The sequence below is a fragment of the Chrysemys picta genome, chromosome 5 (genome assembly GCF_011386835.1).
Source record: "Chrysemys picta bellii isolate R12L10 chromosome 5, ASM1138683v2, whole genome shotgun sequence".
NCBI lineage: Eukaryota > Metazoa > Chordata > Testudines > Emydidae > Chrysemys > Chrysemys picta.
The window spans coordinates 82,719,489-82,736,607 of record NC_088795.1 but is presented as its reverse complement, the minus strand read 5'-3'; the positions used below and the strand labels follow the sequence as shown (position 1 = coordinate 82,736,607).

Sequence of the window (17,119 nt, the reverse complement as noted above, 5' to 3'; positions counted from 1 at the left end):
AGAACACAGTCTGAGAGTAGCCTGATGGGTATAGGTACAGGATGTTAATGGGGTAGGCCTTATCCTCAACACTGCTCAATTATAATTAAAAAGGTAATGAGAGGCAACTTTAGCCACTTATCATAAAGTGATGAGGTGGAACAAGTTGAGGGGGCCATACAGACAACATAAAAGGGCTGCCTGTGAATATCTTGTCTCAAAATAAAAGCCTATGTTTCCCTTAATGAATGCACATGTCAACAAACACAGCCCATGTTCATTACCACAAAGAAGTGCAGCAGCATTACCAAACTTATTCAACAGCAAATCTGTAGTTTCTTGTATCTAATAAGAGTAAAGGTGATATAATAGCAGTCCTGGTGCAGGTATGATCTTTGAATAGACTAAGGCGTACCAGTTAATAGATATTTCTCACTGTTTATTGGACACTTGGCCTGGTTGCTATTAGTGGCTTCGTGCAGGTGCTTACATTAGTGTCCCCAAAACATATGCAATCTGATAACCTTTACTTAGTGTAAGACAGGTGATATGTTAGCATGAGGATGACTCCAAATGAGTTATGGGTATATCTATGTGAATGTCTGTGTTAAGCCTCTGAAGATTCCCATTCCTAATTAAATATTTCCAGAAGCCTGAGCAGACTCAGCCTGGGCCAAGATTATGGGGCTATACCTTCTGCCCTGACAAACCGGACTCCTGAATACAATTGATGCGTACATGTTAGCACTCTCTTAGTCTACCAATTTGTCTATCAAAATATCAGAACTACAGCATATCAGAAAATTTCAGTTGTAACATTTTTTTCAATGAAAAAAAGGGGGAAATAATTGTTTTCTGGCCAGTTGGGAAACTGCTGAAAAATGTTTTAAACAAAAAATGGGGAAATCTTTTCATAAAATATGAAAATATTTTTTTGTTTTGTTTTTTACTTCCGCTAGTTCAGGGGTTCTCAAACTGCAAGTCGAGACCCCTCTGGGTGTTGCGAGGTTATTACATGGGGGGGGTCGCAAACTGTCAACCTCCACCCCAAACCCTGCTTTGCCTCCAGCATTTATAATGGTGTCAAATATATAAACAAGTAAGTGTTTTTAATTTATAAAGAGGTCACACTCAGAGGCTTGCTATGTGAAAGGGGTCACCAGTAAAAAAAAGTTTGAGAGCCACTGCGTTAGTTGAAAGTACAGGATATGGCTGCATTGCAGCTTATTGACGGTAAATTGTAGAATCATGGAATAGGTGCGTGGGAGGTATGCTAAGAAAACTGATTAAGCAGAGTAAGGGTAGACTGGTAGAAGGGAGAGTTGTTATATATTAGGTCTGTGCATGGAAGCTGCTATTTTTGTTAAGGTTTGGGGCTTGTATTTAAATCCGAATCATATGACTATCACTTGCCCAGAAGTTTGCTGTCTCTCTCAACCTGGCCAAACACCTTTCATGATTCCTGGGTCTGGGAAGCCTGCCAGGTTTTAGAAATTCTGTATGCTCTGCCCACCATCTCCAGGTCTGTGTTAAGCCACAAAATCTCTTTGTAAGGTCCATTTTCCCCCTGTGCTTTCTTGTTAGCATCTGGAAGTCTCTGAGTTTTCATGCCTAGAGCCTTATATGCAGACTTCCTTCCTTCTAACATTTATTAAGATAAATCTTATGAGAGAGGCTTCCTTCCTCTCTGGAGTGCTAATTCTGCCAGTTCCCCAGGTTCTACCTTGTGTACATTCAGTTCTGAGGCATACACTAGTTGTCAGATGACTTCCCAGGAAAGTTTGTTTGAAGACGCAGTTGAAGACCTGCCCTCGTCCTTAAAGATAGTTCTAGAAAACTCACTTCCAGACAATCACTGGGACCAGCAACACAATGAATGTAGCAGGCTAGAAGCTGGATGTAGAAGCTAGTACGATACCTCAGCATTAGCATGGGGCACAGAGCTTTTTTTTTTTTTAAACTAATTATTTTAAAAGCAGCAAAGAGTCCTGTGGCACCTTATAGACTAACAGACGTATTGGAGCATGAGCTTTTGTGGGTGAATACATGCATCCGACGAAGTGGGTATTCACCCACGAAAGCTCATGCTCCAATACGTCTGTTAGTCTATAAGGTGCCACAGGACTCTTTGCTGCTTTTACAGATCCAGACTAACATGGCTACCCCTTTAATTATTTTAAGGGCTGGAACCACAAGACACCAGCTTCAATGATATATAAAGGGAGTGTAAAGGAGAAGGATGGAGACACAAAACACTAGGTAGGTGCCAACAAATGGCACACTGCTTCCTGAGGAAGCATTTTGAAATATATTGGGTGAAATCCAGGCCCTACTGAAGTCAATGGCAAAACTCTCATGGATTTTAATGGGGCCAGGATTTCACCTATTGTATGAATTTTGCAGAGGATCCAGACTTGAAAGACCTCACCATAGTTTTGGGCAAGGTAGTTTTTCAGGCAAAAAAAAGTCTTTGTGCTTTATGTTCTGCCTCATATTTATTTATGCTCAATGCTCTGGTCTGACTGTGAAATTTTGCCTGATTGATGTTACCAAAGTAAACCCCATACAGTACTTAGTATGGACAATACAGTGGTAAAGATAATGACATGCAAATGGCAATTGTAAAAATTGTGTCCCCATTAAATTTCTCCTGTGGTTTGAAATAGAAACATACACAAGTATTTTCCTGAGGTCATTATGAACAGTGTATTGGATTCAGGTGGGGATTGCAGGTAGACTTATTCTGTCTATATAATTTGAAAAGATAACTGGCATAACTATCCATGGGCTATATAATTTTAATAAATAGATTTAATGAAAATTTGCATAACTCTTGAGTTGTATAGAATTAAATACACAGGTATTAGGTACCATACAAATACCTGGAAGATAGATACTTTATTTGTTGTTTGAAATAACATTTTTCTATAAGTATAGAAAATCAATGTTCCAGTTCTAAAAGGAATAATAAGTCATTTATGTAAGAAGGGGAAAATTCTATTCTCAAATCCAGTATTGCGCCTCACATACATATGGAGAGCTTCCATTAATATCTCTCTGAGATTTGTGCATGTAGGAAGAGATGTCAGATTTGAGATCTGTTATACAAATCTGAAAAGTTTTGCTATAAAATTGTAGAAACAAAAAATCGCTTGCGGTTTTTCCTTTCATGATGTTGAACCATTATCATCATTACGAAACAGCTGCTGTTTAATAACATTGCACTAACGAGAGGTATAGAAGTGAAGCCACCAGCAGCCTATAGACTAAATTGTGCAAGAAGTTTTGATGATGAACATCTGAGAGTAATGGCCAGAAAACGAAAATCATGACAACTGGACCAGTGAACACAGAACACAGTCCTTTATGGTTGACTCCTGTATATAATGACTCAGGTCATTGTAGGTAGGTAGCAATTGCAGCAATATGTGAAGTATACTTGTGTGGAGACATATTTTCAAAACATGGCCTATAATTATATATGTTCTGCGCTGTGTGTGATAGTGATTGCATGCACAATTTTGGGGTATGTCTACACTGCAGCATGGAGTGTCTTCCCAGCACAAGTAAACAAATGCACCAGCTCTGCTCGAGCTAGTATGCTAAAAATAGCAGTGTAGCCAGAGTAGCACGGGCAGCAACTCAGGCTAGTCACCTGAATACAAACCAACCAGGATCCCCTGGGTACATACCCAGTGAACCACTGCCCATGCTACCCTGGCTGAGCTGCTATTTTTAGCATGCTAGCTAGCATGTGTATTTCCCAACATGGGTAGACAGACACTGCTAGCTGCAGTATAGATGAGCCCTTTGGTGCATTGTCCCTTGTGCCCAAATCATAGTGTTGCTCCTTTTCAACCCGTCTAAGTTCATGACCCTATGGATATTCAAGTTGGGAGTAGAAATTGGTGATGGAGTCTGGATTTTTTTTTGCTGCAGTCTTGTTTATTTACAAGGTATGTACAAAGTCCTACTTCTCCAAATCCAGGAGGAGCCAAACACAGAATAGATTCTTTGCTTACTGCCCCAAACTCTTTAGCCAGCACCAAATTGAAAAGCTCTCTCTTGGCTTCTTCCAGGGTTATATCCTGTGCTTACAGACTGCTGGTTGGCTTCCTTGCTCTGCCACTGAGTCTCTCCCAGTTCCTTGTCTGCCCCCTGCCAGTTGGACTTTTTCCACTCCCACATATGCATCCATCAATCTGGTAGGAACAATACCCAGTGGAACCTTCCATCTACATGGTGCTAGTTTCTGGGCAGACTCCATTATGCCTTGTTTTAGGAGTTGGCCCTGTAACTGTCTCTTACAACAAACATAAGTGAAGAACACTCACGTTCTGGGGTGCAATTCAGACCAGTGAGAGGTTGTGTCGCCACCTGCCTTATAACCCTGAGTGCCTTACAATGCCTTGCTACTGTAGCTCCCAACCTGGATGCTTTCATCCAGCCTACAAGTATGCAGGTCACACCCTGAGTGTCTGTGGTTATAACTGCTGAATCAGAACAGCAGCCTGTCTACAGCTCTCCTCTGGCTTCCACTAGCCTTGGTTACTACTTAGAGGGTGACACCAACACATTCCCAGTCCCGAGTTTTCCCAAAACCGTGTGCTCTGTAATGTCCAGCCCTCTCCCGGACAATTCAGAGAAATAAGGTTTCTTTGTTCCCTTTAATGACACAAAACACACCAGCTTTCCCCGTTAACTGAAGTTAACATTCACTTTAATTCAGACTCAGCACTGGTGATTTAAATTAATAGTAAAACAAATTTATTAACAATAGGACATAGGTTAAGTGATGCCAAGTAAAATGAATAAAGTTAGAAAGGGTTACAAGCAAATAAATGTTAAAACCTGCATTTGAAAGTCTAAAACATAATCTAGCAAGGTACAGGCTTTGTTTAAGATATTTCTCTTCAATTCCTAGCCCCCCTCCCTTGGTGAAGGACCCATCTTTCTGAGCTGGCAAGAGCTCTAGCCTCTTGTGTTTATCTAGTGATGAATGCCAATGATGGCTTATATCTTCCAAAGTTCACTTTGTTTCAAGAGGCAGGATGATCTTACGCTGTTTTTGTCTTCCTGTGGGCTTCCTATCCCCCCTATATATAAATGGAACTTCCATCATTTTGATTCCACCATGCTTAATTTACATGAGAGAGGTAAATTCTCTCCTGTCTGGGAAGGAACCTGTTTCTCCTCGTATGGCCACAGACTTTAAAATATAATATTAAGTATCCATATTTCCTCATATAGTGTTAATAAATACATTTCACAGTGATATTAATCACCAATGTGTCATTAGCTTTCAGAAAAGATCTCACTCCATACACCGTAATATTGCATACAATCAGTTGATTCAGTTGCTTATCACGTGAGGTTCATCTCCTTGTCTTTATAGACCAGTAAGCCTTTTAAATGAATTCTTTTGAGGGTTACCTCTCAAATGAAAGTTTATTCAAGCTGTGGGGAAGGCAGTCTGGTGGTGAAGAAAGTTCCATGTTCTTTCTTCTCCAGCTTATGTTTGCTGAAATGCAAATTGTTCTGTTTCCTGCCATCTCCTCCCTCTGCTGTCTTGATGGTCCTGTTTCCTGCTTATATGTAAATTGAGGTTAACACACATTCCTTTGTTTAGGATGGACCTCCCCCTGACATTCCTGGTTTACACACACTTTTTAGTCCTAATTCCAGGTATATTCATAACCCTTAACACATATCACATACATACATCATGCAAGAATATTATTGGTCAGTGAGTTAGATTTCAAATGATACCTCACAAGGCATATTTTGTACAAAGATTATCGCAGTAGTGTTTAAGGTGTGAATATAGGGGTGCTTAGTGTCACAGATGCATTCACACATCAGTTTCAATGAGATTTTTCACTCAACACATAACGAAGCTTTACCCAACTCAAATACAATAGCATATAAATAAATAAATTCCCATTAATGTTTACAGATTAAACATATAAATGGATTTTGTGCAGATAAATTTTATCAGTTGTGCACACTGTTGCTTATGTGAAAAACAGAACACACATAAGTGATTGCATATGTGAAATTGTTCACACTAAAATGGAGGGTGGATTGAGATTGCTTTGAAGATTTAGGCCCAAAATAATCTCCTGTAGACGAGGGCCAAAATGGGTTATTCTGGAGTAGCTGTTCCTGATTAACTGTTCATGATTAGTCCAGAAAAAAGGCCTAGGGGATTCAGCCAATTTGGTATAAAGCACTCTTTTTCTGGAATAAGAACATCCCCACATAGTTAACCAGGAATAGTTAATCTGCTTTAAATTTACACCCTGATTATCTTTCCTGTGTATACAAACCCTACAAGATGCACCACAAGTTTTATAATTTAAACCTGAATATTCTGATTACAGAAGAACAAATAACTGAGTTACAAATTAACCACTGGACAAAATATTAAAGACAACAGAAAATGTTGGAATGAAATGGGTTAAAGGTTTGTTCCTCTATTTTTGTGCAATCCAGAAACAGCATCTGATTTTAAAGCTAATTTTCATTAACTAGGTATCTGTGGTGTATTGTCATGCTATTGAACATGGCTGGTCATCAATCTCTGTATGCTAGTTTAAGGGCTCCATCTATGGCCAGGCTTACAAATGTGACCTTGACATGCTTTGTGCTGCAAGATTAGTACAATATAGTGGATAAGGAGTCAGTAGAATGTCTAATCCACTATGGTTCCAAAAGTGTTATCCTCCCAGACATACAAATAAATAGAAGCTGAAAAGTAAAATGACCAATCGATCACTCTTAAATTTGTTCTGGAATAAAACATAATTCAGTAGCATTCGTGGTGTAGAAACAGAGGTTTATTTTGGCTCTCAAAATAATTTCTAGAGCTAAATGAAAACATCAGGAGTGGATTAGGAAATAAAGTACAGTAAGGCACTCGATGAAGACTGACTGAAGTGAGGTATATTTCCATTTAAAGGATTCTTGCACTTCACTGGTAAAATGATTTTGGCCCTCTCTTAAGTTAAGGCTGTTTTCTATTTTAACTGAAGAGGTAGTGTTTTACATATGAAAAATGGTGATTTCTAACTGTTATATTTTTATTTTCTGAACCTTTATTGTAAATAGTTCATCTTTGAAGTATTCAGATTATAAGAAGGGAAATATTAATTTTTTCCATTTTGAAATTAGTGATCCAGGTTGAAATTGTCAAAACCACCTAAGTGACTTAGGAGCCAAAACCCAATTTAAAAAGTGAGTTAGGTACTTAAGAAGCTTAGGTACTTTAGCAAATCACTTAAGTGCTTTGGAAATTTTTATCCCTAGCCTTTTAAAAATATCTGCCTTATAATCAGAAAGACAGGACAGTACAATAACAGGGATTAAATACTTAATTTAAAATAAACAAAGTTTATGAAAATACCTCAACTTCTGTGATACTGGTATCACAGAAGATCTCTAAGGACTATTAATATTACATTAATTAAATTAATACACTTCTATAGGGCCATTCATCTGAACATTTCAAAGTGTTTTATTTATATCATTTTAAACTCACAATGTCTCTGTAAGGTCAGTTGTAGTATACACATTTTAAAGGTACTTTAGGTAAATTGAGGATATTAGCATTTTATGTTACCTGCCCAGTTCATAGACGCGATATATCGATCCCCGAACGCGCTCACCGTCGACTCCGGAACTCCACCAGAGCGAGCGGCGGTAGCGCAGTCGACGGGGGAGCTGCGGCCGTCGATCTCGCGCCAGGATCCCAGGTAATTCGATCCAAGATACTTCGACTTCAGCTACGCTGTTCGCGTAGCTGAAGTTGCGTATCTTGGATCGATTCCCCCCCAAGTGTAGACCAGCCCTTAGTCTCCTTCTCTAATCTGTAGATCACACTCATAAAATTTACCACAAGACCAAATATCTGTTTATTTAGTCTTTGTCTCTATTTCCCTTCATACTTTTAGGATTGTGTTCTAAATGATATACTGTATGTATCAAATCTAGAGTTTGTCAAAGAGTCATCATAAGCCACAGGCATAATGTCCAGTTTTCTGCTGTCATTTAAAATGTGTGACTCCCTGGTAGCTTCTGCACAGGGGTTCAACTTTTTTTTTGTGATCTGCCCATGTATATCTCTATAAAGTGAAATAATGTTTGTGTTTGAGGAACTGACAGAAGCCTGTATGCTGACCAGTTATTCCTGTCTGGATTCTGCCCTGCGCTAAAAAGATGCCTTAGGCCAGATCTGTATATCTTGAATCCTTATGTTGGCATATTCCTCTCAAAAATTGGTATTTAAATGAAAAAGTAAGATTTTACAGAATTTATTAAATCTTCACAATCTACCAGCTGAAACTAACATATGTGGAGTAAATATCTTGAGCATAATTTATTCCACATATTGAAATAACTAGTGCTCCTGAATATCTGCAAATGTTTAGAGAGCTTTCTGGCTGCATATGACTTTATATTTTCAGTGAAATCAGAAGCCCCAATGCAAAATTTAGTGTATAGGCCGTGGTGTAGATTCTTTCCACCCCTGAAGATTTTAATTATTTTCCCTCTTAAAAAGTGTGTGTGGATATGTAATTCTATATATATAACTCTCACTGATGACTTGGGGGATTAGTAACAGGGAAAGCAGTATTTGCATGAAGTGAACTGAAAAATACTATTTCTTTTGTTTTTTAGTTGCAGTGCAAATATTTGTAATAAAAAATAAGATAAAGTGAGCACTGTAAACTTTGATTCTGTATGGTAATTGAAATCAACATCCAAAATATTGATAATAAATTTTAATTGGTACACCTCTACCCCGATATAACGCTGTCCTCGGGAGCCAAAAATCTTACCACGTTATAGGTGAAACCACGCTATATTGAACTTGCTTTGATCCGCCGGAGTGCGCAGCCCCCCCCCCCCCCCCCCCCCCGGCGCCCTGCTTTACCGCGTTATATCCGAATTCATGATCTATCAGGTCGCGTTATATCAGGGTAGAGGTGTATTCTATTATTATTTAACAGTGCAATTAAAACTGTGATTAATCGTGACTTTTTAAAATCTAGTTAATTTGTTTTGCGTTAATCGCATGCATAACTTCTATTAATAGAGTGCCCTAGTTGAAATCTGTCCCACAGCATTAAGAGACAGAAGTTGCTAATATCTGACAGCTGTATTATGGAGAGTTGAAAGTTATGTATGTTTAACTATATGTTTGTGGTCTTTAGGGTGACCAGACGTCCCGATAAAATATCTGCCGGCAGCACTGTGTGTTGGGTTTCTTTTGCTCTGCCAGGCACCCCTCCCCGATATTTTCTTCCTTTCATCTGGTCACCCGAGTGGTCTTAGTCCATTTCCTAATTGATATTTTTTGTGGAGCAGAAAATGATCTCCCTCGCCAACAGCGGTGCCACAATCTCAGTAAAAATGTAGGCTCTCGGCCTTTATGAAAATGTAACTAGAGGTCTCCATTAAGACATATTGGCAGGGCAATTGGGAGCCCAAACACTGGTGCTTATCTAGGGACAATTAGACATGGCCTAGACGGTTAAAATCAAATCCTACCCTGTACACCCTCACCTTTTTAAAAAACAAAAGTGAGGGGAATGAAGGAACCTTCTTGGTAGTTAGGATTAGGAATTCCCATACTCTCCAGTGATTGGTCACGGGAGAGGTGCCTCTCAACATGTAACTCTATATATTTTTACACTGCCCACTTGCTAATTGAGACCAGTATACATGTCTGTCTCCTGCCATATGGCAGTTCCTTCATTCCCAGTGCAGGGAGGAATTCCTAAGTGTTCTATGATCTAGCTAGAAGAAAGTGTGAGAGAGAAATCCAAGTCCAGGATTAGGAGATGTGGTGTGCAGGAGGCATGGAGCTTGTTTACATGTTCTCTTCTCCCTTCTGCGCTGGGGGAATGGGAGAAGAAGAGACAGAAGGGGTTGAAGAATGTGAGGTGCAACAGAGGAAGTTGGAGGTTTAAGGGGGGAGGCCTGTCAGCTCTGAACTTTCCCTTTCCCTGTGTGGGCTGGAATCTGGGGGACCCTGTTCCTCTGGGAGTGCCTGAGCTCTTCTCCCTGTCCCTCCATGAGAGCTGGGATCTGGGGTGAGAGGGAATGAAAGTAACACAGATTTCAACATCTGAAATCCAGAAAATGAATGGTTAAGACACACGTCACCCCTGTGGACAGTGTGTGTGGGAGGGACCAGGTTTGGAGGAGAGGCAGACAGGGTGGACCTGGGGCATGGCTGGGGAAGTCTGGCTGAGGAGAGGTAGGACTCCCAGTTGGTTATGGGTAGTGGAAGTGAGGGGCCCAGCTCATGTGGCCCAATGTTGGTGGGGGTGGCTAAATGTTGGGGCAGGAGGTGGAGGAGCAGACAGACACAGCAGTCTTCTCTTATACGCTTAGAGTTATTGTAATACCCAGGTAATAAAATTGTCAATCATGTTGCAAACATCTCAAAGCATGACATCATCCCCATTCCACTAGAACAAAAAGTACAGGAGATGGGAGGAGCACTGAGGAATCACATAGCGACCCTGTGGCCTAGTGGAAAGACCATTGGACTGAGACTATTCCTAGCAGAACCACTGGCATTCTGGGTGACCTTGGACAAGTCACTTCACCTCTCTGTGCCTCAGTTTACCATCTGTAAAAGGGGATAATGTTGTAAAGTTCTTTGAGATCTACTGATGAAAAGCACTATATTAAAGTTAGGTCTATTGATTATTACCTAGTCATGGTAACATATCAATTCCAAATGCAGGTGAGGTCTACAACTGCCGAAATAACCATTAGCTCCTACCAACAAACATTTCTCTTTCCGCTTAAAAAACTAGGAAATTAAATGGCAAAAAAAAAGTCATTAGCACAGAGTTAAGGTTGCCTGGTAATAACTCGTGCACTTCCAGAACATTGAGTTCAGCAAAACTCAGACTTGTGAAAACCAGAGAATGCAGAGTTAAGGTAAACACCATCACAACCTTAATTCTGCCCTCTTCAAGTGATGCCCCAAAACACCCATTACACACATACTAGGGCTCTGCCTTTCACTGTAATGGACAGATGCTACCTGTACCTACCCTGTGCTCAAACACTGAGCCTACTCCCGTCAGAATACTCCAACAACCACTTCATATCCTTTTAAACCCTTCATGTTAGCACACAGCAAACCATCTAAACCTATATTTTCCCCTACCCATCATTAAAACCACAAACGTTTCAAATTAACAATTAACAGTACCCATGGCAAGAAGACCTCTGTGCCCTGCTGTTGATACAGCCTACACAATTCTGTATTGGAATGATGGAGACTAGAACCTCAAGGTACACATGCACCTCTTTTCTTTGATAACACACATGTGAGGACTCAGACCCAGATCTCCTTCTATCATAATCACAGTCATTCCAAGGTACTCCAACTTATTTCTCCACCATTCAGTACAGCTACTCCAGCACAATGAATCCAACGAAAGTGTGTATGGATAATTTCCTGTGGCTATTGCCAGCTCCAGGGGGACAGAGCTAAAGTTGCATATATGTTTACCTTAGCTATGTATTTCCTGGTTTTCGGAAGTTTGAGTTTTGCTGAGCATAACGTTCCGGAAGAGCATGAGCAATCACTGGACACCCTTAATTCTATATTAATAAAGATTTTTGCATATTTAATGTTTCTTTTTGTTCTGTTGTACAGGCTAACCTGTCTCCATTAACTTCAGTAAAATTATGCTTGAAGATAAATGGATCCCCAATATCTGTGGCTAGGGTGACCAGATATCCTGATTTTATAGGGACAGTCCCGATTTTTGGGTCTTTTTTTTATATAGGCTTCTATTACCCCCCACCCCGTCCTGATTTTTCACATTTGCTGTCTGATCACCCTATCTGTGGCCTTCCTCAATATGCATGACCACAGATATCCTGTGGTGGATAGGATTCTGGTGCTGAGGTTTTACAAAGCTGTCTTAAGTGACTTAGATGTCCTGTCCCTTTAAAATCAATGGGAATTATGCATCCAGATTTCCTAGGAGGCTTTTCAAATCTCAGTCTATACACTTTATCCTGCCATTATTTTTGTACAAAATTACACTTGTTTTCACTGGCAGTGTGGAGTTTGATAGCAGATGTGACCATTAATGTGCACTTCTCTTTATAAGGAGAAATTCACTTAAAATTGCTTGATGTGTTTCCTAACTCTTCTTGGTAACTATTTCCATAAACTTTGTTACCATTGAAAAGAGCTTTGCTTGAATTCTTTGCCTGCTTGTTGTTTTTGGTTTTTGTGTTCTAAATTTAATTTGTTTCTGCAAATGTTCTTCATCAGAACTTGGCATTTTTATTTATTCCCTTCAGTTCCTTTCATAAACCTAAAACCCACCTGACAGTCACAAATTTCCAAATATCTGTGTGTAAAAAGCAGAAGTATGTGTACCATAAGGGGCTTTCCTCATAGAAAGCTGAAAACTGCAGCCCTGTACATTACCTATTACTATGATGTCATGTTATAAGCAGAGTTTGTTTTTCTTTCTTGAATTAAGCACATGTATTTTGCTCTCCACAGTGTGTTAAAATAGATGATATAGTCTCTGCTTCTCTACATAAAATACGTGTACACAGTATCTGTGTTATATGTCTGCGCATTACACCTGCAAATATTGCATTGCATGCATGCATACTAACTGGTAGTTCTGTCAAGGGCTTCAGTTTTCCACCATCTATATTTTATAAGTGCTGTTACTGAACCCATTGCAGAGGATAAAGTTTGTTTCTCCTGTTCTTATACCCATCAGGATGCTTGCTCATCGTATCTAAGGAAATGGATACAGCTAACTTTTTTTCTTTTAAGCCCAAATGACTTCAATCAGCATACAGTAAGTGTCTACAGTGCCTGGCATTTAAAGATATGAGTCATGACTACCTCCCATATCAGGAAAAGAAGGACAGAATTATGCAGCTGAATAAAAGGGAATGGGTCAAAAAACAGTTTTGGCATGCACAGTTTCTTGAAGGAAGAGAAAATGCTGAATGTTAGCAAACCATCCTTCAACAGCAGGCTTCTCACTTGGTCACTGATGTGAGGGCTTCTTTGATGTTTCTGATAGTTTGATTTGTTTGGGTTTTTATTTGTGAGGGGAAATGGTGAGTGTGTGTGTGAGTGAACTCTTTAGAACAGCCAGTCACCCTCGTCTGCATATGTAGGGGGTTTTTTTGGTTTCAATTACCATAAATTTGATCTTTAATGTACTGTGCAAAGAGAAGGGATGAGAGGTAGAAGCATGCAAACTAGTAGGCGAAGGGTTTGTGTGTATACAGGAGCCTGTAAGCAAAAATACACTAATATAAGAAGTCAAATAATATTTAATATATCTTTCTTTTATTTCTTGTGTAGTTTAAATATTTATCTAAATGTAATAGTAATTCTTTTGATTATCATCATAGAATAGTTATAAGCACATCGCGAATGGCCAACAATTATGCAAAGTGTCAGTTTTTATACATTGTTTAGTTCAAATTTTCAGTGGTTTTCAGAACCAAGTGCCAAACATTAATTTATTGCTGAGCTTTACAGGAAATGTCTCACATTTAAGACATAGCATTTTTATTGCTTTCAAAGAAAAGGAACATCTTGCCTGTGTACAGCATTTTAATTTCAGACTTGCATCAGGGCCTGCTTTTTTATTATTTAATATTTTGCTTACCTAGTTTATATTTGTGGCAAAGTGCAATACTGTTGTTTCAGTGTTCCTCAGAATTTGAGCTTTACCTTGAGGCAAGCTCAGTAATGCACTAGGAATGGTAGCCGCCAGCTTTTTTGGCTCATTATTCTCTTTTTATTAAACTTGACAGCTAATTTGCAAGCTCACACTTCCCGCCTCCCCCCCAGTTACAGTTTCTAATATTCTGACAGCTGAATCCTCTAACTCCAGCTGAATATGCAAATGCAATATTGTACTAACAGGGTTCCATTGCATAAGCAATTATAGCCAATGTATTATTAAGTCTAAGATAAGAATGAATTCTCATTTAGAAAGATGGAGAAAGAAGATAACAATCTTGTGATTTCCTTTGGGAATTTCAGTGTCTATGACCAATCAGATGTGTAGGAAAATCTCACTTAATAGGTTCCCACCTAATAAGTCTGCCCCTTTGTAACAACATACCGGAGAGAATGCTTTGGGTGCTTTTACTATATAAAGATATGTTCATGTCAAATAGCGTGAGTGGCATTTTTATAAATGGAAATAATTTGTTTATTCTTAGAAAAGGAACACCATCATGTGGCTAGGTATGGGAAAAAATATTTGGAGTGGACATTTTTTGGAATGGATTAAGAAAAGGAAATAGTGTGTATAAAATGCTTGGCAAAGCAGAAAACATAAAAATATCTCTGAATTGGCCCTGTTGCAAAACTGCAGGGTTGAAATTTCTTTTCCAGTACCCACAGCAATTAGAAAAACTGTCTAAACTTTAAGATAACTGTTTTAGCTGTTTGTCCAGCAAGCTATGTGCAAGAGAAAAAATCTGCTTTCTGACCACTGGCTTCAAACCCTGGGTTAGAAATCTATTTTATTGCATAATTCTTTCCTAGGCCCCAATTCAGCAAGATTCTAAAGCACATGCTTACATTTAAGCATGTGAATAATCCCATCCTTATTCAGATTTATATGCTTAAATCTCCTTGAAGTCAATGGGCTTTCAGAACAGGCTTAAGTGTTTTGCTGAATCAGTGCCCTCATATTTTTGTGATTCACCAAGTTTTAAAAAGCAGTCACTTATAGATATTTAAAGTGTAAATCAAAACTGTCTCCTTCTTCTACAATATGCACAGTATTTATGTCTACTAAAAGTAGCACCGCTTGAATGTTTGTACTGTGTAATAAATATATCAGCTATGAGTCTGTTTAAAAAAAAAGTCAAGATTTCATCTGAAGACTATGGCTATACCTTGGTATTTTTACAGTTTCTTAATTTTTTAACTTTTTAATCACAGATTATGCCATAACTTATAAAGATGTCTGTGAAAACTGCCTTTAATACAGAACAATTACCATTTTGATCTCTCTATAGAATTGATAAACATTTAGTTCACTGCTGGCCAAAGTGATAAGTAGAGAGTTTCTTTATGCTGTCAATACCATTTAGTGCTCTACGGGGGAAAGTTCTGTATACAACTTCTATATACAACATTATGCATACTGTGCAAAGCAGTTGACACTAAATGGAGTGGAAAAGCAAGGTACCTGATGGAACTTGTTCAAAACCTACATGATGTTACCATTTTTAGCTGCTTCTGCTGTTGGCCAAACGTGACCGTCTTGGCATTATCGCGTTTATTTTGTGGCATCATAATGCTGCATGCCAGAGTATAACGATCACAATATAACACTGTGCCTGCAAGTTGCAATACAATATCATAACTGGATAATATGTGGACACCAGAGATTATGTCAGGACCCTTTAGGTATCTTTGAGGTGTAGCTTGCAGGAAACATGATCACCCCATCAAAGTTAAATAGGGTGGCAAGGCAAGTATATCCAAATTTTGTGCTGACTTTCAAATCCAGTCCTCTATCATTGAGACATTAATTCAGTTTCCATCACTGTAAAAAACACATTCTCTTGGGCTATTTCAGGCTGAGCTGGCAGATCAGCTCACTGAGGCCAGGTCTACACTACCCCCCTAATTCGAACTAAGGTACGCAACTTCAGCTACGTGAATAACGTAGCTGAAGTTCGAAGTACCTTAGTTCGAACTTACCTTGGTCCACACTCGGCAGGCAGGCTCCCCCGTCGACTCCGCGGTACTCCTCTCGCCGAGCTGGAGTACCGCAGTCAACGGCGAGCATTTCCGGGTTCGACTTATCGCGTCCAGACTAGACGCGATAAGTCGAACCCAGAAGTTCGATTGCCAGCCGCCGAACTAGCGGGTAAGTGTAGCCAAGGCCTGAGAATAGCATGAGGAGAAAAAGTAAAAGAAAACACAGAAAGAGAACACAAATTTCCCAAAGCAAACAGCACTGATTTACTCACTCTCTCTATCAAATTCTTATGCTTTTTCTTCTCCCTCATCTGCTTTCATGGTTGTAGTTTACAGGGAAGCCTCCTTATTTGGCAGCCTTATAGGGATTAAACTGTTAAAAGGCAGGGAAGATGGAAATATCTACAGAATTTAGAATAAAGGAAATCCGTGAACAAATTAAAGCTCCAACATGCTGAAAAATGGATGGATGTTTTTTCTTCAGGTATGTACTAAAACATATCTAGCATCTCATAGCACTTTTGGCTGATACTGGCCCAATATTAAAATATATTTCATTAAATTTAATGTTGCCCAATGAAATTTAACATTCAATCTAAAATCTGTTAATCTGTTCAGTCGTAAAGTATTTTCTTCTTCAAAACACTGGAAAGCAAATCAGATGGCATAGTGAGTTGCCTAGATTCCTTTTAGATGGTGCTCCATATATATAGACTATAATATTAATTTTGTGATGCAAAGTTCAGTGTGTCAAGGAAAGGAATTCATATATAATTAACTGGAATATACATCTCAGCAAGGTTACTACAGTGTTGCTTGCTGCTGGCTGCCTCTGTCTTTGCTCTATGTTGAATTACTGCCCACATCCTTTTATATGAGGAAAAAAACTCTGTATTTTATCTTTTTATACATCAGAATTCTTAAATTGAATAAACTTAAGGCTTCTAAATATTAGATTCTTTCCTATGAACACTTCAAGGTTGTGAATTGAGTATTTCCATCTGCTATGCCCAAAAAATATTTTTAATTAATGGGTTTAATGACTCTTGCAAACCAATTTCTTTACATACAAAAATATTTGCACATAAGCGAGCTAGGGATGTTTCTGACTAGGACCCACTGTCACCTAATTAGACATGCATGGTATTAATAGGCATTTGTAGTATTTGCAGGACTCATCCAAGGACAAGGGATCCCTGCTGAAAATTTTCCATTAAAAAAATAAATAATTGCATAGCACAGGGCCCTTCTGAAATGCCTGACTAAAATGCTCCTATGTTTTTGATTAAGTGGTGATATCTGGATATAGGAAGACTAAAAATTAAAAGATTAAAAAGAAAAAAGATTTTATTCCTGGGCAGTAAAATTAAATGTGCTGGCAATGGCTAT

General features: G+C 38.9%; 1 protein-coding gene across 50 annotated transcripts in view; it reads left to right on the top strand.

Annotated features, from left to right (window-relative positions):
- SORBS2 (sorbin and SH3 domain containing 2) overlaps positions 1–17,119 on the top strand; it is a 291,973-nt gene that overhangs the window by 78,694 nt on the left and 196,160 nt on the right. For 27 of the 50 annotated variants that reach the window (XM_042841983.2, XM_042841987.2, XM_042841995.2 and 24 more), the window contains one exon: positions 12,762–12,842. The exons of the other annotated variants lie outside the window; for them this stretch is intronic. In XM_042841983.2, coding sequence (XP_042697917.1) covers positions 12,823–12,842 — 20 coding nt within the window. In that variant the 5' untranslated portion in view covers positions 12,762–12,822. The remainder of the gene's footprint in view (positions 1–12,761; positions 12,843–17,119) is intronic. 50 annotated transcript variants of the gene reach the window in all.